The 26327-nt window shown below is 39.8% G+C and overlaps 1 protein-coding gene across 2 annotated transcripts in view; it reads left to right on the top strand.

The window, feature by feature from the left end:
* The window catches only part of PID1 (phosphotyrosine interaction domain containing 1), an 88310-nt gene that overhangs the window by 5008 nt on the left and 56975 nt on the right, over positions 1–26327 (top strand). The window contains exon 2 of one of the 2 annotated variants that reach the window (XM_053390127.1): positions 25996–26142. The exons of the other annotated variant lie outside the window; for it this stretch is intronic. Within the exon in view, the coding sequence (XP_053246102.1) occupies positions 25996–26142 (147 nt within the window). The remainder of the gene's footprint in view (positions 1–25995; positions 26143–26327) is intronic. 2 annotated transcript variants of the gene reach the window in all.

Raw genomic sequence — 26327 nt, 5'->3', positions numbered from 1 at the left:
ACTATGATACTGGAAATAAGTTTGACCAAGACAAAAGTGCTGTGTATGGGGGGGGGGCGTTCTAAAAATTGGACCTCCCACTTCATACGCTCACACTCTAGGCCTTTGAAGACTTTGCTTCCACCACCAAGTAGAGAACTCTGGAGCCTTAAAGGACCAACCCTCTGTCCTGAGGACAGGAACTTCACCTCCATTCCACAGTCTTTTTCCTGGTGCATTACCTGCTTCTCTGGACTGTGCAGTGGGCGCCATCTGATTCTTGAGACTCGGGAGACTGTGCCTGTGAGGGTCGTGAGTTCTGTCCCTATAGGCCCTGGTGGTCTGAGAGGTTCCACAAGCTATTCCTGTCCCTCAGCCCCTAGTGCAATGGTCTCCCTATCTTGTGCCCTTGCAGCCTCTTTCAAGGATCATGACATGGTTGAACAATGAGAAGGATACAGGACAACAAACTGTTAGAATTCCTGCTCCATGATTGCATTCATGGGGTTTTTGTCTTTCACATGACGGTATATGTTTTGACTCCACAGAGTGGGAAGTGACGGAGACAGCATGTTTGTGTTACTGTGTTCCGTGAAGTGGGACTATTGTCCTTTGTTCTTTTTCTCTTTGCTGTCTGATACTAGAGAGGGAGCCATGTTGCAGTGCTCCATGTGTGTTTATATGTAAATAAAGTAGATTAGCCAAAATGCTGAGTTGCTGAGGTCTGTCACGCGCATGCTGTGCAAACTCTGCAGATCCCTAAGTGTGACGTGTCAGGTGGCATCAGTCGCTGTGATGTTCAGGCTGAAGAAAGCTTTTGAAGCTCCCGAAGGAAAGACCAGGAGGGAGAGAACATGCCAGTCGGGCATGTGTCTCTGCCAGGGTCCTATTCGAGTGTAGGCTGAACTCCTGACACAAACCATCTTTGCAAATTATTTATAGAACTAGTTGAGATATGCATATCCATCACTTTAAACACTCGCATTTGTGAAAAGCTCTTCATGGATGACCTCAGACAGTGACCAGTGCCAACTCAGCTGCAATATTTTTCTCTGGATTCAGTTCTCACATTCAGCTGTCAGTCATTGTAGTGGAAAAAGCAAAGTGCCGCTTCAGTTTCGCTACTGCTTGGGATGCCATAATGTCTGGACAACAGTTCTAGAAACATCATAATATCCAGGGTACATCTGTACTGAACTTTGTAGTGTTGCCAGGGCACGAACCACATGGTGGCTCTGTCATTGAAAACTGAGGTATTCTGATGAGCCACAGCTTCATTTCTAACTTTGCAGCCAGCTGTGATACTGGCAGCTAGCCAGTTCCTAGTCCCAGAAGGAGTGATTGTGTTTGCAGTGCTTTGCTACAATGGTAGTGTTAAAATGGACATAAGTGCTGTAGCCTTCATTGGAACATAGTAAATATTACATTAGAACAAATTAGTTGATGGTATATGTGTTTGTATCTTTTTTAAAATCTGGCACTTGGTTTGGAATGAGAAAATATTTTACTAGAGCAAAACAGGTGATGAAAACAATGTACAGAACAGTGTAGTAATTGTAGTATAAAATTATAGTTGCTGGAACAGTTATAGCTCAGAGAATGGGCTTCCCATAACCAGGATGGAAGCAGTGAATTTTGAAAAATAATAACAATTCAGCCCTTGCTGACTGATATAGGTGGCTTCAAATGCTTGTCTGGAATGGCAGGGACTTTTTATTTTTGAGAAAAATAATAAAGATATTATAATTGATACCACTGCTTGAGAGTTTGCCATATTCTTGCTTTAAGTTTAGACTTATTTGGATCTTGAGTGCCTAAAATGAAGTTTTTGACACCTTGGATGATTTTGTATTTGTACTTGGATGTTAAAGGTGAGGGTTTCCTTTCTCCAAGCTTGTATTTTATCTCTCATTTATTAATCTGTTAAAAGAAATACTAAACAATGTGCAGATGCCTGTTAGAGGTTATCATGTTAATATTGGTAGTATGAAGGAATACCCATTGATGGGATACAGAGACACATGCAGAAACATCCTTACTTAGAAAATACCAGTAGCTTTGCATTTAATCTTGAACTTTCGCATGTGTGAATTAGCTAACTATGGCAGTGTATGGATTGAAGTGCATTATATATTTATAGTGTGATGTTAACAGAGTAATCACTGTACTGGCTGATAAAATACTACCTTTGTTTTTGCTGTTGCTTCCTATTTATTTTCACACTATCTAAGCTGTAAGACAAAAGATGAAATTGAACATGTCTGCCTCTCACCCTTAATTAGATCTTAAGTCCCACACACTTTTTCTCTCTCTTAAGGTTGCATTTGTTCTTAATTGAGATGATGTGAAGAGTGGAGGAATGTTTTGAGGAAAAACCTTTTTCTTTCTTGTGGCTCAAACATACAGCTTGGATTCGGGGTGTGTGCAGTGGATTGAATAATCTTACAAAAAAGATGTTTCAGAATTTTACAGGATTCTTATTGATTTTGTTCTCAAAACATGACTTTTAAAATGTATAGCCCCGTCTGTGTCAAAGGCTTGAGACAGATAGTATCTCACTGCTCTGGAGGTTGCATGTAATAAGACTAGTAACTGTAAATGTTAGGTTGGTTTTCATGGCTTTTGGAACAGATGGCTCCATGTTCAAAGCTAGCAGATGTTAGAATTGTATCTGTTATTGTGGTGACAGCTTAGTGATGAGTTGTTGACATACTTGCAAAAAATACCATTTTTTTTATTGGAGAATTAACTTCCTTACTAAGCTGTGTTTTCTGTGTCTCTCAGCACTACATTACATTTGATGATAAATAAGCAATACTTACTAATCTTCTCAGGTAAAATGGGATTTGTATGATACAATCCTCTATTTACTGCAGAACACCCTAATTGGCTTCAAGAGGATTATTCCAGAGTTACTTATCGGATCCACCCAGCCATGGCAAAACTGTCATCTGAAATCAATTAACTGCATACTGATCTTCAGATTTTGCTCATCCAATGCAAATTCATCAGTATTATTAATGTGAGAAGTCTGTCACAGGGACATATAAAATTCGTTTCTGCCCTTCTCTGTGCCCAGGCAATCCATGTTCTTAACATTCATTTTACTTGTTTTTATACAGCATCTTAGACAATCCAATACATATAATTTAAAACCATTAAAGCACATTATAATGAATTTGAATGCAGCCATACATTTTAAAGGTGGCAAACCTGTGGTCTCCACATCATTTATTCCTGCATTGCAGGGGGTTGTCAACCTGGTCCCTACTGCCCACTAGTGGGCATTTCAGGATTCTAGGTGGGCGGTAGGGGGTTCTATGGTACAAACTGAACCCTCCTTCCATCGAGCACTGGTGGGCGGTAAGGAAGTTTTACCATCAAGAAAGATGAATTAGTGGGTGGTAGGTATAAAAAGCTTGACTACCTCTGGACTAGATGTTACTCAGGGTCCCTTCCAACTCTAGAGTTCTGTGATTTACCATCTTTCCCATTAGACTTGCTTGTTACCATTCCACTGAGAAAGATATGTTTGTATCTAAATTTCCATTTCCAAAATATCTTCTAAGACCACAAGTAGATCCCTAGTGATTCAGACCAAAATCTATCCAATCCAGCTCCCTGTTTTCTACGATGGCCAATTAGATGCCTAGAGGAAGCTCATACACAGGACATGAACACAGTAGCTCTCTCCTGCCGTTGTTCCACAGCAACTGGCATTCAGAGTCATTATTCCACTGAACCTGGAGTTACTATACAATCATCATGCTAGATAGCCATTGATAAACTTTATCCAACATGACTTTGCCATAATTCAACTAAATTCATTGCCATTACCACATTTTGCGGTAGAAAATTCAATAGTTTTAACTTTGCTTCCTTCTCGCTGTCCTGAATCTCCCACCATTTAGTTCCATTGGAGGACTCTGAATTCTATTACTATGGAAAGGGGGAGAACAGCTTCCCTGTATTCACTTTCTCTACACCATGCATTATTTTATATACCCAGGCTCAGTTCTATCATTAGGTAGAAAGAGACAGTCCCCTTGGAGTTAGGGTTGCTATAGTCCCCAAAGTGAAAATCCAGACAGAGTCCTTGAGATTTTTTGGGGAACACCCCCCCAAAAGATTGGAGGCTCTTCTTGGGTTTTGTAAAGCATTTTTTTTTATAAAAACAAAACCAGTAACCAGTGTTGAAGTAAGATTCAAGTACCAGTTCTGTAGAATGCCAAGTGTAGGTACCGCTCCGGCGGGAAGGTAAACGGCGTTTCCGTGCACTGCTCTGGTTTGCCAGAAGCGGCTTAGTCATGCTGGCCACATGACCTGGAAGCTGTACGCTGGCTCCAATAAAGCGAGATGAGCGCCACAACCCCAGAGTCGGTCACGACTGGACCTAATGGTCAGGGGTCCCTTTACCTTTTTTATTAACACTTTTCACAAAGCAGTAAAAGACAAGCTAATCTACACAAAGAATAATAAAAAGAAAGGAAAGGAAAAAGAGGGAAGAGAGAGAATAATTCAGAATCCTCTCTCACAAGTCTCAAATTATGTCCCATACATAGAAAGGTGTGTCCTCCCAGTTTTCACCTGAAAGCATCCCAGGCTTCTCCCAGCCTCTCACACGGAGAGATCTCCACTTCCCGGTCTCTCACACAGGGTCCAGACTGAGAACTGTACACAGTTTTCCAAGAGAAGTTGCATCTTGACAATTTCTTCCGGATGCTTTCTTAATGATCCCTAACATGGAATGCACCTTCGTTACTGATACTGCAATGAAAACTTAAGTGTTGTTACAATTTGTAGCTAAAAGGTGAAAGCAAAGAGGTCTTTAACATCGATTTTTGTGTGTGGGATGTGAGGGAAGTTGATTCTTTGTTTGACTACTTTCACAAGTTCAAAGGACTTTATTTCCTAGACTGTTCTTGCTATTTGAGTTAGTATTGAGTTGGGAAACTTGAAAACAAAGCTCTGTGAATTCAGAGCAGCTCATCTGGCACCACTTAGGTTTGGGCAGTTCCCTTTTTCTGTGTTGTTTATACTTTGCAGAAAATGAACAGCTCTGCAAAAGTGCTAAATTTGGGAAATGCTGTGTGACCAAAGAAAATGAAAGTCTGTGGGTCCTTTGTAGAAAGACTTTTGAGAAGCAGGATCTTAAGAGATTCATTTAAAGCATATTGCCTTATGAAGTTAACAGTTCATCTAATGATTGAAATCAGTGGTTTCTTTGAAAGTAGCTAATTAAAGTTCTGAATAATTTATTGTCTAAGGCTGCAAGCTTTCACATGGGAGTAGACCTTTCTCTAAGTTGTAGGCATGGAGAGACTTGGACTGTCAGTTTGTAGCAGTTTAAAGTTTTGGTTTGTTTATTTGAATATCGAATGGCAAATACTTTGAAACCATAGGAACAATTTGGTTGCAATATCTAAGTATTTTTAAGAGTTACCGCAGTACTTAGTGTAAAGAGGAACTGCTAAACAATGCTCTGTGCTTTTGTACAAAGCTGGAATGTTGATTTCCACCTGGGCTCAGTGTTTGAATGAGCCAGCCTGTAAAAGTTCACAATTACCTTACATTCTAAAGTCTCATGCAGCAAATACAACAGAATCATGGTACCCTAAAGACTAGCAATTTTCTCCTTCGAGCTTCTGTGTGCAAGAACTTGCTTCACATGATGCACGGATAAAGTCTTCTGCAGCTTGATCCCAAATGCCTTTTCTTGTGTTGTCACCATTGCCCTTCTTTGAGTTCCCAGTTCCACACAATGTCTGTTCATGGTGAGAAGCTAGGCTTTTGATAAGTTTTTTAAAGGCCCTGAGGACTTTAGTTCTTCTTCTGTATTGTCTCTCAGGAGGTGGTGCAAAACACATCTTTTCTGTTTGGTCTTTAGTTCTGCCTATTTTTTCTCTTTATTGGTGCTATTCCTTCTGGGCATTCCCCTCTTAGATTTGCTCAGTTTGGTTCATTGTATATTGCCTTAAGTGCTAGAAAGGCAGCTAACAAATGTTGATGACAAAGATATGGACAGTTGAGTGAAGAATATAAATAGAACCAACCGACTTCTGTCTCATTCTTGAGTTATCTTCCACCAGCTCTTTAAATTGAGTTGGTAACTGATCATTCCTCCTGTGGGCAATTTGTGGGCTCTTACTCTAGTTATCTTATGCAGGCTTTTATTTTCTATCCAAAATTTGATAATGCTCAAACTGAATTCCTTTAAGCACTTCTTTAGCCTACTTTAAACATACATTTCAAAATAACTTTGAGTATTTAATCTGGTAATTACTAGTTGGCATTGTATGTCTGCCAGTGGTTATACCTCTTTAATCTTCATAAGTGTGGTCCTTGCAAGCCTAGTCCTATGTGCAAAGAAAAGAACAAGGATTGAGCAACTCTGTTAACACCCTCATTTTCCTTGCAGTAAACAGACTCACTACGTAATTGTGGATTGTAAAGAATTATGATTAAAATGCATCTTTGCCTTCACACATACAGGCACAGGGCTATCTTGCTTTCTTCATTTCTCTATAGTATTTGGTTTATATGAAGAAGGTAGGAGGAAAGCTTGTATTCTTTCCCCCCTTTCTCACAATAGTTTCTCATTCCTAGAATATTTGTTTGTATGCCAGTTTTCATTAGCTCTTAAAGCCCTAATTGAGCTTCACATAGAATCGTAGAATCGTAGAGTTGAGAGGGACACTGAGGGTCATGTAGTCCACTGCGCTGCAATGCACTGAATTCAGAAAGAGGTCATTTGAAGTCAATGCTACAATTGTGTGTGAAATAATGGTGTTTGTTAATTTAGAAGTCCTTGACTTCTTTTTGTGGAGAGTGTCTTCAGTGATACATTGCCTTTCTTTATTTTCTTTTTTTTAAGTCATGTGTGGCCTTGAGATTAATTATCTGAATCTGTTAAAGTTTTCTAATAAATGCGGTTTTGATTTTGAAAGAAAAAATATTTTGTGAGGGTTTTTGGCATGTTTATTGATGGAATACCAGTTTCAGATGACGAGTGGCATTCTCTATAAAACTAACCAATTTTTATGATGATGTATGTTGAACTTGTCTCTATGCATGAGAAGATGTGTGTCCAGAGAATATTATATTCCATTTTATAATAGAAATGCTGGCCCTCAACTATCACGGTTCCAGCCTTGACCTCAAGATATAGCTGAGTTGATGCTGCTGCAGCCGTGGTTGGAGGATGACCTGGCTTCCTGATGCTAAGCCCTAGGACTGGTGTTTAGGAGCCTGTAGAACCTAAGCCCAGACTTTTATGGATGCCCTTCCCTGAGTCCAAGTCACTTGATGGGTCAAGTACCTCCTTCACACCCTACCCAACAGCATGGGAAGCCTTCTAATGGAAAAGTGCTTTCTTTAAGGCCAAGAGCTTGGTACTCATAAGAGTTTGCATTTTTTATACAAAAGGGTGGAGCTTAAGTGGAGTTGATAGGATAGAAGGATTCACAGGGTCCTGGCTACCTCTAGCCTTTCTCAGAGCAAGTTGTTCACTTGGAGCTTTCCATGGTACTGCAACTGTCAGGCTGTCTTTCTTTGCAAGTGTCTGCATCAGATGGTTCAGACCATCTACAGTGTGAATGGCTGAGAGGTTTTACTGTAAATAGTTTCTCTTGTTTAGTCTTTTTGGCTTTTTTATAACTGAGATTCAGCAAGGGCTCCTTAATCTTAGCATTAAACATGACATTTCCAAATATCAGAAGGTCATCTCCGTTCCTTTGCTTCTCCCTTCCAACAGGCAAAGGAATAACATGGAAGCAGTCAATGGACATTTTGAAATTCTTGCTGCTATACAGCTTGATCATGTTGACATATTATCCAGTATTTTATAGGATAAAAACAGGTACACATGCTGGTTGTCTTAAAAGGCTCAAGCAGTTTAAGCAAGCAGCATTTATTAAGTAATTTTGAAAAGTTAAACACAGAAAAATAGTACCTGGAAATTATACCTGTTTTTTAAAAAAATTCAAACCAGTATCCTATAATTTTTTAGTCTATCATTTAGTCTTTAGCTCCAAAAAAGTCACAGTGCGTGCCTCTCCCTCCTTTCCTCCTTTTTTCCTTCCCTCCCTCCTTCTCAAATGTCCAAAACTTAGGTTTCTCTGAGTACTTACCTATCTCTACTGTCTTTGTAACATTATAAAAACAACTCATCTACTTTGACGGGGTATATAAATAACAGTAAATATACACAGATAGCTGCTAGCAGTTCCAGAATTTCAAAACTTGGGTTATACTACAAGGTTATTGTTGGATCTAGTACTTAAGCAATAATATAGTATACCAGCCAAATGTATTTGTCAGATGATGAGCTCCAGAAGTAGATACATTTCATAGATAGAGGTACATAGTTTAAATATACAAACATTTGTATAGTGTGTAACTCTTGCTCAGCTTCGTCCTCCAAATCAACAATAAATGGGATGGGGGCGGCCATAGATGATGTCTTTTTTAAAAAAGTCTTTTATCAGTCTTTTAAAAAAGTCAATTATCAGGTACTAGCCTGATTTTACAGAAGTGAGTATAATTAACCTTTGATTTCCATAGACAGGGACACAGGTGAGTGGTGGCAGTCTCCAGGGTTTAAGACAGGGGTCTTTCCCAACCTTGTCTGGAGATCCAGGGGTTGAATCTGGGATGTTTTGCATGCAAATATATGCTCTACCACTGTTCTGTGGTCTTTTTCTAGATTCATGCCAGTTCCTACTATGGGTGTGGAAACTTGCTGTATCTTGTATGGTGTTGCTTCTGTAAAAAGTCTTGTTCTGTACTGACTCTTGAACTGTTTCCTATGTTGTCAGGGTCCTGGGGAATCAACAACGGCTGTACAATTTTCTTTTTCTTACCAAGTTACTGGGATACAGGAGTAATTAAGGGGTTGTTACCTTTGTTGTTGGACACAATCTTGTCAAGTGTCAAATATAGGTTGTTCATACCGGAATGCTTGTTTACTTCGCAATTTTCGCTTTTGAAAAACATTTTAACTCATACGGATAGTGTATTCAGTCATGGGGAAAATTCTTGTTTCTCTAGGAAGACCCATCAAATTGTTGAAAAAAAACTACTGGGATCTTGAAGATGCCTGAGCTATTCCTAGAGTGGCCTTGTAGTTTCTGTTTCTTCTCAATCCTCCAAGAAAGTTGGAGTGTTGCCCATTCCACCAGAAGTTCTTCACCATTGTTTGCTGAAACTGAGTTGGAAACTTATTCCCAAATGAAAATGGGTCTTTTTGCTACTCAAGCTGGCAAAATAGTTTGCAGATTTGGGGTGCTGGTCTATAGGGAACTAGTGGAGTCAAACATCTGGTGAAAATTGAGGAAATGACCAATGGACATTACATTAAATACACCAAGGACTGCAATCCTGTGCATGGTTAGTTGCAAGTAGGTTTGATTGAATGGACTGGGCCCTATTTTTAAGTAATTGTACATTTAATGTTGGGATGTCTGTGCATTATATTTTTGCTATAGCATCAGAGGCCTTCCTTGCAGGAGGTTTGGCTGAGAGGACGTGGTTACATTACTGAATAAACAAAGTTATGTTCTCAGGTAGGGATGTAATAGAGAATTTTATATTTGATAAGACAGCTTGCTTACATCGAGCTTCAGCTTAAGTGGGTGTATTGTCTGTGCATACATGTGTGCATAGTAGACAATAAAAGACAAGGTATCTCCAACGTTTCTTGCTCTAGAGTTTATTCTGTTTGTCTGGAGAGTAATAGACTGACCTTTTGTTTCTCTGTTATGGTTTGAGGCTTTTGGCATATCTGAAGCTTTCCAAGATAAACTAAGCGAGTGTGGCTTGGCATTGGAAAAGCTTATGTTGAATGAAACTAAAGTTTCGGCAGCAATTACTGACTGAATTAAAATGTTATCAACTGAGTTATGGATGTGGTTGTGGTCACTCGGGGATAAACCCTGGCCTCTTGTATATGAATAGTTCAAATGTTAATGTTGGTTTTGCTAGAGCAAAATCAATCCCACTGAAATAAATGGCTGCTATCCAGAATTTGCTCCTCCAGAAGATTATACAAACTTAAGAGTTATTCATTGTGTTAAAAAGTACTGAAATAGGTTAAAATAGGTGACCAATCCTTTCACATAATATGGATATATTTTCCAAGGGAAAATGCATATAAAATATATCAGAAAAGGAGCTTACACTAGTTTCTCCACTCTGCTCTTGTGATGTTCAGATTCCCTGGAGTCCCTGCTGGAATATGCACATGCCTATCTGAAGAATGGAATATATTATAATAGCATGTACTTCATGCTGGTCTTGCATATTGTCATTGCTTGTCAATATATTATACAGTAACTAGATATGTGGCTGAGAGATGTAGCTGGAATTTGCAATATTGCATTACAGTGGTACCTCGGGTTAAGTACTTAGTTCGTTCCGGAGATCCGTTCTTAACCTGAAACTGTTCTTAACCTGAAGCACCACTTTAGCTAATGGGGCCTCCTGCTGCCGCCGTGCTGCCGGAGCACGATTTCTGTTCTTATCCTGAAGCAAAGTTCTTAACCAGAGGTACTATTTCTGGGTTAGCGGAGCCTGTAACCTGAAGCGTATGTAACCTGAAGCATATGTAACCCGAGGTACCACTGTATTAATTAATGCTCTTTGCTCCTCCCCTAGGTTTTCAGAACTCTAAATCTTAGGGGATCAATTGCTCCATGTGGAGAAACTCTCATGCAGAATTATAACGTTTGTTCTGGCTCTGCAGGTAGAATTCTAGTAGGTCTTGTATTCTTTCCTAAATATTAGAGGTTTGATCCAGACTTAATAATGCTTAGGGTAGACCCATTGAAGGCAATTGGACTAACTTATGTTGATTTTATTGGTTCTGTTCGAAAGTTGACCAAGCCTGGGTCCAACCCTAGCAGTCTTTGAGGCAATGTGCAAAGTTCTCTTTGATGACACAGAACACTGGCCCTGGCTGCATCAATAACTCAACACAGCACATCTCCCAGTTAAACTATACTGAAAATGCCCTAGAAAAGAAGGCAAGTTAACAACAACCACCAGTACAAATTTCTTTAGCAGCACAAGCAACCATTTGGTTTCTGAGATTTCTTTTTGTTTTTTCTCATTTGCAGGAATAGCCCATTAGCTGATACTATAACATCTAGTACAGTGCAGCTACAGCCACTAAAGCTTTCAATTAATACATTTATTTGAAATGAGTACTCCCTGACTTTCAAGGACATAGCAGGAGCTCCTGCCTACTTTTTAATGTATGAAGTTTTATCCAGAGGGTAGCCTAAGTGCTTATTACCGTGCATCGACAGAGAACCATATAATCAGAAAATGAAAATTACCAAGGAATGTCTGCTGCACCAATGGTTTGGAATGGCTATTCTCTAGCACAAAAGCCTGAGCAGGATTGGCTTTTCCCTCTGCATGCTCTTATTTTCTTATAAAATCTGTAATAGGTACCACATGTCTATGGAGAGGATTGAAGCAGAACACAATAGCTCTGCTGCTCAAGAAATAACCAGCTTCTAAGGAAAGCTAAGATATAGTCTTTGCAGTTACATGGCATGGTGAATTTTGTCCAAGTATAATATAGTAGTGTTCTCTCTTCAAAATTTCTGAAGAGCTCTCTTATAACATCAGTCAGGAAAGTAATAAAATATGACAGGTTTGGGGGGGGAAAAACATTGTTGTACAGTAGAATGGGGAGGGGGGGGATGTTAGCAGGCCCAGAATCCTTATCTATTACTTTACTTTTGACTTCCTTCTTTCTGTCTCTTTCTCATTTTATTACATCCTATTCTATTTTTAATGTTTGGAATGGATTTACAGGCCTTGGTTTAGGAACAGCACTGGTTAGTGCCATCCCCAGAATGCCTGATAAAAGTTGTACCAAATCTGAAACAGATCTTAAAGGCATGGGAACATGAATTCTCAGCAGCTTATCATATATTCTGTGGAGTGCAGTACAGTGTTGGGCATGCACAGTATTGCTAGACCTAGAACCATGGTTTGAAATTGGCTTAGTATCCTGGCTTGTTATGAAGCTTTTCCTGGTTTGAACAAAATGGGAGACTACAGTTAATTAGAGACTTCCTGGCTTAATTGTGGCTAATGTGAATGGAAGAACAAAAAGATTGCATGCAGGGGTGTTGCTAGGAAGTTAAAAAAACTTGGGGCATGAGTCAATGGTCCAAACTTGCATGTGTTAATTTATATGTAAAGATGAAAAAATAGGTTAACTTTAGGAGGGGAAAAACATCTGGCTGATGCTGCCATGATGTGCTCTGAATATGGGATGCCTACAGGATTATCTAGGCTGAGTACATATGGACCTTCTGCCACACCCATAAAAGGTTTGGAAAAACTGCTGCTCATGTGCATATTGAAACCAAAATGAGTCTTACCCAACATCTGGCAAGACTCCTCTCTTTGCCCAACATGTGTGCATGCTTGCACACACATGCAGTGGGCTACTATGAAATATGGTAAACTTTGGCATTCCATTGTAATTAGTAAATTCATATCGATAAGTACATGTTTCCCCCCCGATGTCTGCTATTTATTTGCTTTGAGGGTGGTAGAGGCCTTAGGAATGCAGAAAGGCACCACAGAACTCAATGAATAGAAGATGTGAAAATGGCTTCTGTTGGAGGAAGTCATGGTGCTTCTAAAGTTTAATTTGAGTCTGTTGAAGTCAATCAGTGTCTTTGTACTGGCTTGAGCTGGCACTGGATCACATCCTCTCCTTTTAAAGACTCTGCTTGTATTCAGTACATCTGTGAGAAAAATAAATATTTACAGTGTATTTCCCTTCAGCCTTTATTAGAACATAGGGATAGGATGGAAGGAAGCATTATGGGCATCTTAACTTCATATGTAGACTGCTTCTTAAACAGAAGCTGGGAGAGAAAATGGAGCAGCCAAGCTCTGTTGTGCCTCCTTTTTAATTACATGCTAAAAGAATGAAAGGGAAAAGGCAGACTTCCTTTCGCCACTGTAGATTTGCATTTAGAAATGTGCGCACACTGGTCCCTTTCACTCTTTATTTACGTGAAGGGGTAACAAGTGAAGAAAGGAGCTGAAGGATGGCAGCTGTAGCCCCATCCCTGTCATCCACGCTTGAGGTGTGGAGGTGTTTGTGCAGGGTTGTAGAACAAGAATGGGGAGCCACTGGCCCTCCAAATGTTGTTGGACTCCAACTCCCATCAGCCCTAGTCAGCATGGTAAGTGATCAGGGATGATGGGCACTGTAGTCTAGTGACATCTTTCTGGAGGGAGGCACTACTTGTAGAGGTCTATGTGCGAATGCTCCCCTGCCTCAGACCTCCACACAAATGTGTGGATGGCTAGACTGGGAGGAGCTTTGTGTTGGGGTGGAAGTAGACTTTATAACATTTATAACACTTTTGAAAGGGGTACTCAAAAAACCATTTTCCCCAACAGTTTGTAAGTAGCCTTGCTACACCCGTGCTGACTATGGAGATTGGAGAATTCCAACGAAAACTGAAATGGAAACAGAAATGGCCATGTTTGTTTGTTTGTTCCATGTCCAGAACAGAAATCAATCCAGTGAATATGATTGGTATTTGCTGCTGCTGTTGTTTGCAGTATGTAAATGATTCGCAATTGATTCCATTTCTATCCACCTCCCAATTTGCATTGTGTTTCCTTTGCATTGAAATGAATGGGGTGGAATAACGTAATGTAATGACAGCGTAACTTATGTAGTTTACATAATTAGTTACGTAAATTATGTAAGTTAGTAATTCCGCCACAGCAGGCAGTAAGATGAATTATGCAGTTTTGGGTGGAACAAAACAGTGCTGCATGCGATGAATAAATGGTGGAAAGGAAAACGATGCCTTCTTATATCCCTAATGGAGAGGCTATTAAAATCAGAAGATACACAAGAGTGCTTTTTCAGGAAGAAGTCTTAATAGTATAACATTTGTTTAGGCAAGTGCTTTTCTCAAAGACCCTGAATTTATTATTTTACTGAGCTAAATATTTCTTTGCTGGATAGGTTCTATCTCAAACCATCTAATCAGTCTACTAGATATGTATGTTTTTCATTTACAAACAGTATTATTCAACACTCTGTTATTTTTAAGTAGTTGAGAAATGGCTATTTAAACTGAACATTGAAACTTGGAGTTACTATTACTGGGTTCAAACTACCTTTTTGTACAATAGGTAAAGTAACTTTTTATTTTAAAGGGTTTCGTTTGTTTGTTTGTTTTGCATTCTAATCTATGAAAAAGCACATTACACCAGTTCCCACACTTCCTGGAAAATGCCCCACTCATGACCAAAACACAGAAGAAGGACAGGCAGCAAAGGGGAGGTCCCAGAGATGCCTAGAAGTGGAGAAAAGAACAGGATCTCCTCTGTTTAAAGATGTGGGAAGTTTTGATATTATGGCAGCATGCCACTTGGTTTTTGAGATCTTTGCCATTTTTTCTTGTGAGATATCTTTAGGTAGTAAAATTAAGAAGAAGAAAGAGTACACATGGAAATTGTGTTCATTGATCCTTTAATCCAAAGTATAACTCAATTCAGAAAGTTTGCCATGATAATATCACAGAGTATACTTGGGATTTTAGCAGTTGAACTGTAAGGACTGCCACAGGGATGTTCTCTTATATGACCCCATTTGGATTGAGTGGGGAAGTGTGAAGTGCACAGAAGAGGTAACTTGAGCAGGAGAACTTCCTGGCATCTTCCACCCATGATAATGAGGCCGTTGTTTGTGTGCAAGCTGTTCACACCGACCACTTTCTCACAATACATAATTTGTGGTCTTGTTCCTTGAAGATGGTTTATATCAAACAAAACTGCCATTCATAAAGGGCCAAGCAAATGTAGTAAAACATGATCATAGCTGGGAATTGCTGCAAACTATGGATTTATGTCAAGAATGTTAATGATTTGTTTATGAATAAGTGAGCCCATAGTATTGTGAAACATTCTCAGAATTGCTGAATGGACAGTTTAAACTGAACTGAGACAATTCCTGAGCTAAATAAGCTGTATTGGTTGTGTGTGTGAAAGAGCTGGTTGCAGCTAAGTTTATGGTTTTAATAAACAGCACTTTCTTTTACTCAGTCTGTCCAAATTATAAGTTGCTGCTGCTCACATATAAACATGGGTTTTCTATCTTTTTGTTTCTCAGCCCATAAGGAATAATTATGAACATGTACCCTTGCATATTGTAGATGATTAAAGCTGCATTTTAAAATCTAGCTGTTAAGAACCCTAGCATTTTAGAAAGCCCAGTATGGATTTGGCTACTAAAGCAGTATTCCAGAACCACATTGAAGATATCAACTTTGAAGTTTATTAACTAATAAATTATCATAAACTTTTAAAAAGATTATGAACTGCAAATTGCATTAAAGCAACTTGGAAGTCTTCCAGGGCAGAAATATTTTCTTCTATATCCAGAAGCTATGGCTATGTGAGCCAGTAAGCAATGGGGGCAGCACATTCCAGGAAATTGGTTATTTCGGGAATATATGTAGAAAACCCCTTATGTGGTTGGCATAATCATGAAACCCTGATGCAGTTGTAACTCTATATGTAAAGTCCTTCTCAGTGAGGATTTTGCAGAGTTTTGCAGCTCACTTGCCAGTAAATGGTTACATCAGAGACGTGCTTTACCCTTGGACTGATTGGAACAGCTATGTACAGATTGGAAATGAAGCACAACTTGTTTTTTCCTATATGGCTGTCCTGTAAATACTGTTTCCGCACTAACTAAGCTGATGGTTCCTGGAGTATGTCGAGATTTGAATGGTTTTCAAATATGTATAACTTTGGCAAACCATCTAGACAACATTTCCGTAGCCTAGATGAGGACAGGGGGTAAGGATATTAGATGCACAGGCAGTGCTCTGAAGTAAATTGGCTAACTATGAAATACTTTCTTCTTTCGGTGCCAAAGACGAGACATTCTGGAGCCAGTTTTAATACATCCACTATATTTGAGCAGGCCAGCATCCAGAGGCATCAGACTGTCCCTTCTAGTCTAGATTCTACTCATAGTATTGAGAGCTTAATTTTAAAACATGCTGAAATGAATGGAAGCCTGTCCATTGATTTGGACCTTTGAACTGGACTCATTAATAGTACTTATGGATAAAATAAAAATAATAATGTTTGAGGTTATTGCTGCAGTAATTTCTAGAGGCTGTTAGTGGGCCACTTACCAGAAACAACTTCTTATAAAAAACTTTCATTTCAAAGTGTATAAGAGCTGTTCTGCTGCATCAGAGCAAAGGTCTATTCAGGCATGCCTGTTTTCTCCCAGCCTGAAAGATGCCCATGGGAAACCTGGAAGCAGATCACATTCTATATTTAGCATTTAGGCCTTTAAAATGCTTTCCATCAATTAAGTGAGGTTCACAGGTATACAGCTTCCCAGGTCCTTTAATCCTTTCTTATTTTATTATTTTTAAAAATGTTTATTAAAGTTTTACAAAACATACATCACATATAACAAAACAAAAACAAATCAACAGACAAAAACTAACAAGAAAAAGAAGAAAAAGAAAGAAAAATTCCACTTTTAAATTTCAAAATTCCATATCCCTCTTTCCTGACCTCCTCACATCTCCCTTTTTTGTATTCCTCTTTACTCCGTCAAATTCAGCAAATTCTAACCCATTTCCAATCTCGTTTATAATTATATATTTCCACTTATTATGTCTCTAATTTCCCTTATCTTGATCCTTTACTCCACCTTATATACTTTGACATAATATTATTCTAGTCATACCCCCTCCTTATTAAAAATTCTTCTTTTCATAACTCATTTAACTATATCCCAAATGCCATGTTACCTTCACATCCCACATCATTTTAACACTCAAACATTTTACAATATTTTTGTAGGTAGTTCTTGAACTTTTTCCAATCCTCTTCCATCAATTCTTCTCCCTGGTCACGGATTCTGCCAGTCATTTCTGCCATCTCCATATAGTCAATCACTTACATCTGCCACTCTTCCACGGTGGGTAGATCTTGTGTCTTCCAATACTTGGCGAGAAGTATTCTTGCTGCTGTTGTTGCGTACATAAAAAATGTTCTATCTGCAATCCTTTCTTAAATGTTCATGTTATGTTGGCCATTTCCATTGCTATAGGTATTGGGACTCATTTCCTGTACAGTGGACCCTCTAGTTATGTACCGCTCTGGATATGTAACTTTTGGGTTATGAACGCGGCAAACCTGGAAGTGTATACTTCCGGGTTTCACTGTGTGCACATGCACAGAAGCAGCGCCTCTGCCTGCAGACTTTTTGGGTTGTGGATGGACCCCCGGAACAAATTTAATTCGTATCTGGAGGGTCCACTGTATATGATTCATTCAAGTACAGCAGTGAAACTCCTCTCCACTCCCCTAAGACCCATTTTGCTGGTTTTGCCGCTCGCGCATGTGCAGAAGCGGCACCTCTGCCTACAGACTTTTCGGGTTGCGGACAGACCCCCGGAATGAATTTGATTTGTATTCGGAGGGTCCACTGTATACAGTATGATTCATTCAAGTACAGCGGTGAAACTCCTCTCCACTCCCCCGAGACCCATTTTGCTGAAGAATGGTATACAAATTCTCAAAATGAGTGGAACCTGTAACAGAATGTAGCAGCATGGCTTGCTGATGTTCAGTGTTCTAGCCACTCTATTCCATTTCCCTTCACCTGCTCCAATTTTGGCTGTTACTTGTGTATCTTTCTTTTGATACCCCCTTCCCAAAATAAGTGAAATTATTTCCAGAGAGTTCAGGGTTGCCTAGCCTTGTTTGCTTTTAGCAGCAAGTTCCTTCCCACAAGTACCTGGTGAAGAGACAAATGTGGACAGGTCATAGTATTCTGGAGAGTTGATGGTTTGTGGTGTTTGGAAAAGTCAACAAAATACAGTTAAGAGAGCATTTTTTAAAAACCCACTTTAAGATACTTTTGTTCTATCTTCCTATTAGCTGTCTCTTAAATATCCAGAAATGGCAGTAGGTGATCAGAGGTATGCAGGTCGAAGGTAGATTGTATTTATCACATAACTCAATAAATGCCACCATGTTTTGTTTGTGCATTCACAGCAATGAATGTTCCATGTTTTCTGGCACTTCTGTTATGGTACTTGCCACAAACTTTTCAAGGTTTGTGTTAGAAGACTTTGCTGTGTCTGCTCCCGTCGTTCGGTCCCAGCGCCTGCCAACCTAGCAGTTCGAAAGCACCCACGGGTGCAAGTAGATAAATAGGGACCGCTTACCAGCGGGAAGGTAAACGGCGTTCCGTGTGCTGCGCTGGCTCGCCAGATGCAGCTTTGTCATGCTGGCCATGTGACCCGGAAGTGTCTCCGGACAGCGCTGGCTTCCGGCCTATAGAGTGAGATGAGCGCACAACCCTAGAGTCTGGCAAGACTGGCCCGTACGGGCAGGGGTACCTTTACCTTTACCTTTACCTCCCAGGTCCTAGTTTGACACTGTAATCACTACTGCACACTGGTTCTCCAAGGTGTGCTGTGTTGGCTGAGATACAGCCTTGTAAGGGCATTCACAATAATTGATTTAACAAAGGTGTTTCTATGGGCTTCCAAACTCCCCTCTCAGAGTTCGAACTTGGAGTGGACCTTTCACTAGTTGCACTTCAGAAATAGATAAACTCAGACTAAGATTTAAATAAGTCTACAGCTCAGTCTGGGTGGTTAGTTCCACCCTCCACCCCAGTGGATGAGGTGCTTCTGGTTAATTAGGCCTTGCTTGTTTCAGCAGTTTGATACTCTTAAGGCATGGGGAAGACATTGGCCCCATCAGCGTTTTGGGACTAGAGTGAGTGAGTGGCAATGTGACCTCAGGTCAGGGAGGTGTTGGCAGAATGGTCTTCTGTGCAGGAGCTCCTGGTGCAATTTCCTCTAGTCCTTTGATTCTTCAAGTTAATGCATCATTCCTTGAAAAGGAGAAGTTGGGACACTTGGTGACAGGGACAAATACAAGTTACACCACTCCCCCACCCAAACTTTTAGTTTCTTTGAAGTCCAGGACCATAAAACATTTTCAACACATTTTTAATGATTTTGAAACAAGTACAATAACTATTAAACACTTATCTGCAACACGCAGTACCATAAGCTCATGTTCTTACTCATTGAACCATAGCCTTCACCTGAGTTTACCAGGATGTTGTTATTTTATTTTTCTCAGCGGCTTGGAGAGCAGATGACTTTGAGAATGCTCAACTTCTTGTGTTGTCAGTTTCTTTCTCTTGTTTTATCTTTCCTCTGACTCTGGATCCTAGCCAGTGAATTTCTTTATAGAAAAAGACCCTCCTAATAGAATACAATACAGCCCCAGCTGTTAGGAACTACTCTCCCCTCAGTAGGTTTTCAGACACCCAAACATATTTTGTAGCATCATGTAGCACAACTTGTCCCCTAGACTTAAGACAGATGTAGCCTTATATCTATGTTAGCTAGAGTTATTTGATCTCTGTGTGATTTCTTAATTTGACTTCTTTGGGAGGCTTCTGAGAAACTGTAATCTTGACTAGCTTGTTAACATTTTCTTTATTCCTCTATGCTTCACAATGCTACCTCCATTTTTAGATGGTTTTTCAAAGTCACCAGCAGAATTCCACAATTTTTTTTCTGGAGCTGAGGTGGTCTGTCTTCCAGTGCTGCTAATAATTCTCCATGCTTAAGGTTTAAGCCATCGCTTTAAATAAGGACCTTTTCATCTTCATGCACTATTCCCACATCCCAGTTCCAAGAAGTACCAATGCCAGTGCTGTACATATACTGTGCAATTGAAACTTGTATGGTACAAGAAGTAAAACATAGTTGGGCACTTATTATTTTTATTTTATATTTTTACCCAAAGTTTCGCATACTTATTTAAGCTGAAGAGCCTTTGGACCTTTGCTGTTCTGCAAAATGATGAAGTGTTATATTACATCAGGCAAATATTAGACCATTTTAGAAGCATGGGGCTTTAAAACAAATGAAGTCTGTTGTTCCTTGAACCTAGATAGTCAATATAATTTCATTTCCCCATGCTTGAAAAAGTGATGGTTTTACTTTGTGATGACCGGTAAGAGATGCACAAAGAAGCTTTGAAGAAAACAGTTCCTCTGCATTTGTTTCCAATAGCAACTTCATTGATACTAATTTCTCCCGCCCTGACAACCAGATGTGGTTGTTCTCAGCTGATACTATAAATGCTGAAATAAAATAGTTGAAAATTAAATCAATGTTACGTAATGCTTGTAGCTGAAAAAATATGAAATTGATATTCTCCCTGGGCCAGAACTCCACATAACATGAAACTTCTTTTGCATTAGTCTATCTCTTTCCCCCAGCTTTTTGCTCACTAGTTCAGAGAGATTCATGACTCTGTATGGTAAAAGATCTGATCCAGTAATCTTTCTATATGCATGTTTAGAGGATTTACAGAAACACTTTGGAAAAGCATGTATATTTCAAGACAATCAGATTTTGTTGGGCAACTTTACACTCCAACATTTCATTGAATTTGATAGAGTTGTAGTTATTGTTCCTGAGTGATACGAAAGCATATGTATCTTGCAACATGTGCTGCACCAGATCTTGGGCTTGTTTAAGATTAACTCACTACTTTAGATTATTGCCAAAATCTATAGAAAAGTAATACAATAGTAGAAACCTGCTTCTACCCCCCTGACCCAAATTCTGATGGTGATCTGAGGGAATAAAATTAAGGCATCCAAGAAAATATGGATGATGCATCTAAAATCCATAAAGACCATAAAGGAAATTTACCTTCTAATCGGAGTATGGGGGCGGGGAGATGGCTTTAACTTTGATGAGAGGCTGGGTTTCAGTAGTTTTACATCCTGAATAAACAGCTAGTTTTCTTAAGAAGCTGGTTTCTCTTTGTGGAAGCTGGAAGACACCTCAGACTCCATTTTAGTGTTTATATGGAGTAGCTTGGCAGCTGTGCCTCCCTAATCTCCTCAAAAAGCATCTCCCTCTTCCTTTCCCCTCCCTAACTAAAGTTGTGCCATGGTTGCCTTGGCCATACTCCAGTCTGCCAAGATGAAGCTATATAGTTGAAAAGTACCGGTAAGCATAGCTATATAAATAGCTCTCTTCTCTAATTGGCTACACTTATCTGTACAACGTATTACCTGTCTTCATTTGTGGCTTTATAACATTGCGCGAGACTGTATTGGTTGGAACAGTTTGCCTTCCAAATACATTCAGCTGCGATAGTGGGGCTAATAGTTACATATCAAAGTAGTAGCAAAAGGCCAAAGTATGTGAAATGTGATCTGGCTGAGTAGATAATGTGGGGAAGATGAAACGCTACGTAATTTAAAAATGTACATATTATTATGTAAACATTCTGTTGAACTGGTGATTACTTTATCATTGACTATCAAGGTAAATGGACAACTTTTCAAAGTCAGAATTAAAGTCAACACATTTGCTGTGGGTAGTAACCTACAAAATAAGTTAATATTCATGTTTCAAATCCCAGACATCTGCCTGGTTTATACTAATACTGAGCAGCTGCCGCTTTACTTCGTGGATTGGAGGAGCAGGTGTATGCCCATTTCTGGAGGCAGAAAACTCACTTTGAATTGGACCGAACACGGGTTAGAGCTGAACGTCAAGCCAGCAATTGGTGATAGTAATGGTGAAGAGGACCTTCTTCACCGCCTCTATTGCCTCTGCAGAAAGCAGCAGCAGGAGACTCCTTTAGGTGGCAGTCTAATAATGGAACCACCTCCACCACTGGGGCCTGGTGAGGACCCCAAGATCTCCTGCAATGATTTTGCAGTTTTTTTCAGATAAAGTCACTCAGATTCAGAAAGAGCTAGACTCCACTGTGGTAGCATGGCCGGGGCAGGAGAGTGCTAGAGTCCTGTCTAGTCAAGTTGCATGAGATCAGTTCCAATCTGTTATCTCCGAGGATGTGGACAGGCTGCTTGGATGAGTGAAACTGACTACCTGTCTCCTTGATCCTTGCCCATCCTAGTGATTGGGAGTGGCCACTTAGGCCATATAACACATATCCTGAAAGACCTACATTGGCTCCCAGTGCATTTCCAAGCACAATTCAAAGTTGGTGCTGACCTTTAAAGCCCTAAATGAGCTTGGTCCAGTATAACTGAAGGAGCGTTTCCACCCTCATCTTTCAGCCCGGACACTGAGGTCCAGCTCCAAAGGCCGTCTGGCAGTTTTCTCACTGTGAGAAGTTAAGTTACAGGGAACCAGGCAGAGGGCCTTCTCGGTGGCACCCGCCGTGTGGAACGTCCTCCCATCAGATGTCAAGGAAATAAACCAACTATCTGACGTTTAGAAGACATCTGAAGGCAACCCTGTATCGGGAAATTTTCAATGCCTAATGCTTTACAATTTTTATGTGCTGTAAGCTGCCTTGAGTGACTGGGGAAACACAGCCAGATGGGTGGGGTATAAATATTATTATTATTATTATTATTATTATTATTATTATTATTATTAGTAATTATTTCCTCAACTATGTATTTCAGGTAGCATATAATGCATGTGCACCATGTGTACTGTGACAGTGTCCCATCTGCACAATTTACTCCCCACAGAAAATGTTTTTGAAAACATTTTGGGTGTGTGGCTTGCCTATGGTGCAAAATAGCCTGGTACTGGCACTGGTCATAGGTGCATATGCTCTCACCATACAATGTCTAAGGTGCACATCCACTTTTACCACTGCTAGAAGGAATCCTCAACAACTACTTTTATACCACTTAATCGCTGAAGTTTTTAAGCAGTGTTCATAAGATTACAAAAATCATTCAATGGGCAAAATCAATTAAAATCATAATAAAACAGAAAGCTTACTTAAAAATGCCTGCTGAAATAGAAATGTTTTTGTCAAGCACATGAAGTTCAACAGGGGACTAACTGATAATATAAATGTGCTTGTTTGCTTCTGAATCTTCTTCCATATATTTTTTCTAGTTTAAAATTGGGAAGATGAGAGAAGATTATATTAGCAGCTATGTAGCCTAGCTCTGGCAATGGCTGCTCTCAGTCTTACGAATCACTACCAAAATTAGGTCTGGTCTGGACATATAAGTTAAGATCAGAACAAGCCAAGTGTATGAGAAAAGGATGGCAAGCAAAATGTGTGACAAGGAAAGAATTTAGTATCAACTGCTGACTTGTAAATTTGATGGGAAATATCTTCGAACTAATTTTAGTGTATTGAATTAACAGCAACCTTAATCATTTCCTTACTGTTGTGGAAGTTTTTTGGAAACTGAACTGCTTGTACAAACAGTCAGGAAATATTGGTGCACCTATGTATCACAGGTGTCAGCAATCTTTTTCAGCAGGGGGCCGGTCCATTGTCCCTCAGACCTTGTGGGGGGCCGGACTATATTTTGAAAGAAAAAAACTGAACGAATTCCTATGCCCCACAAATAACCCAGAGATGCATTTTAAATAAAAGGACACATTCTACTCATGTAAAAACACGCTGATTCCCAGATCGTCTGTGGGCCAGATTTAGAAGGCAATTGGGCCAGATCCGGCCCCCGGGCCTTAGTTTGCCTACCCATGATGTAGCATGATACATGAGTAGGATGGCAAAGCAGCTATTACTTATGCACACTTTTCATGTTTATGGTTTTTCAAGTGTGTAACCACTTACCATTATGATAGCTTTATTTATTTTCGTTTGTGGTTAACTTTTCATTCAAGAACTTTTCATACTGTTTTGCCGGGGTCACCAATATTGTGTTTATGTAAAGTATGCTAATTGTTTGTTGCTGAGAACTTCTTGTGAAATTTGTATAAAGAATTCTTATTACATGGCCTTTGTAAATAAAGCATCCGTGGGACATCTGTGATTACATAAAACAAAAGTAGATGGGGGACACTGGAAAAAAAAATATAACCGTGTAGTTTGTAGACTTAAACTTGAAGACGTACCAAAGTGTGGATGCTGCCTGCTGGAGCTGCATTGCTTTTGGTGAAATGCACACATTGCACATTGAAGTGCATATTCTGTGGAAAGTTATTCAGTGCAGGTAGATTGCATGGGCACTCAGACACACAGCATGCCTTTGATGCCCTGTGCCACAAACTAGATATAATGAGCACTCATATTGGAGTGCTCTATAGACTGATAGCTGTGGTCTTATATATACTAGCCTTTTGTGCTCTTTCACTCTTGTCTGATGTTCCTAACCCTTCTTTTAGACTTTCTTTGCTTCTTTTGGATTCTTATGGACTTTTATATATATTTTCTGTTTTAACTCATTTTAGTGGTTTCTTAAAAATAGATTTTAAATGACTGTACCCCTCCCTCCTTTTGCTGGTCTGTGACCGTAATAAAGTGTTGATTGGTGATGGATTGGTAGTTTGGATTGAATGGTGGGAAGTTCTTGGAGAAAGTGAACCTGAGAATGCATAATGTTATGTGCTTACCACTACCAGTGCCGGATTTACGTATAAGCTAAGCAAGCTATAGCTTAGGGCCCACTCTCTTGGGGCCCCAAAATTTTTTTAAAGGAAAGAAATCTGGATACTTCTTCTTAATTGTATTTCAGTTCAACAATTACTTTGATAAAATACTTATTTTGTTATGTGCAAATGCCTTTAGATTCCATGGGGTCACGAAGAGTCGGACACGACTAAACGATTAAACAACAACAACAACAACAAGGTCCATGTAGCATATATTCAACACAAAAAAACAGCGACAATTTGTTGTTGACAAAGGACAGCTGGACATTACCTTCAGTAGCTTAGGGCCTCAGGAAACCTAAATCTGGCCTTGACCACTACCATGAGTGGTGAAAATCTTGAGCTTGACTTCCTTTTGAAAGAGTGATTGCTGGAGACATATGGTATTTTGAAATATTTGATTTATCTACAAATATACATATAGACCATAGAGGTGGGAAGTTCCCAGTTTTGGGACCAGATGCAACCTAACAGGGCTTTCTTGTTTGGCTTGTTAACCTCTCCCTAGTCCCCAGTCTTCTCAGGCCCATTTCCCCCTCTAGTGAACTATTTCCCGCTGATCAGAGGAGTGGGGAGGGGTAGGGATAGAGGAGGTCATTGGAAGGGCTGCTCAGCTGCTTAGTGGAATCACCCCAGAAGGAAGGAAACAAGGAAATGGCAGAGTCTGTCTGCAGAGCTACCAATGGAGTTAGTCTGGTTTTCCTGTCCCTTCTTCCTCACTAAAGCTTTCTGTGGCCCCAGAAGGCTGCTCCTTATCCATAACAATGTAAGATATGGCATAGAGGACTACAGAGGAAAGGGGGAATTGATGGAAATCAGAGGGCTACCTTCCATGAGCTCAAGAGCATTCTACTTTCACAAGAGTAGGTTTGGATCCAAACCAATCTTTTCAATGTCCTGTGTTATGTACAGTGGTACCCCGCTAGACGAATGCCCCGCTAAACGAAAAACGCACAAGACGAAAGGGCTTTCCGATATTTTTTCCGCTTCGCAAGACGAAGTTTTCTATGGGGCTTACTCGCAAAACAAATTTTTTTCCGTGGTCTCCCCCTTTTTTTTTTGCCTTTTCTGAAAGGCGCTAAGCTCCTTATCTGTAAATTGCCGCTTATCCGCTAATCCGCTAATCCGCTAAAAGCCGCTAAGCCGCTTATCTGTCAGTTACCGCTTATCAGCTGATCAGTTTATAAGCGGTACTCCGCAAGACGAAAATCCCTGCAAGACGAAGGCACCCGCAGAACGGATTATTTTCGTCTTGCAGGGCACCACTGTATTTTCTCTCTTCCTCTCTCTCTTCATTTGTAATTTGAAAAATGAAAAAGAAAAGCATATATTTCAAACCTCCCTATCTTGGATTTTTACGTGAACTTAAAGCAGTTTTCATTCCTTCCAGCATTGTTTCCATGTCACTGCACAGATCATTAGAACAAGTCAGGTAGAAATATTGACCTTCACGTTTGTTGTCTTGAATTTAAACACATAAATTCTGCAAAATAAAATAAAATCTTCTGTCTTTTTTTATTCTGTTTTCATTTAGCACTTTCAGACCATGTTGAAGACTAAGCTAAATGTCTTGACCCTTCGGAAGGAACCTCTCCCCACGGTGATCTTCCATGAGCCAGAAGCCATTGAGCTGTGCACCACAACTCCATTAATGAAAACCCGGTCACATGCTGGATGCAAGGTATCTAATAATTCAAAATCCAGGCAATATGCCTATTGTGGAAATATTCTACACCAATAGAGAGACAGTTGAAAAGGGGTGAGAAATTTAAACACCTATAGTATTTAAATAGCAGTATTCAAATATTTGTTCAGGGTGTTAGATCCAGGCTAAAGTTATGCTTCAAATAGGCCCATTGAGTATCC

Source organism: Podarcis raffonei, chromosome 5 (assembly GCF_027172205.1).
Source record: "Podarcis raffonei isolate rPodRaf1 chromosome 5, rPodRaf1.pri, whole genome shotgun sequence".
NCBI lineage: Eukaryota > Metazoa > Chordata > Lepidosauria > Squamata > Lacertidae > Podarcis > Podarcis raffonei.
This window is presented reverse-complemented; position numbering and strand designations above follow the sequence as displayed.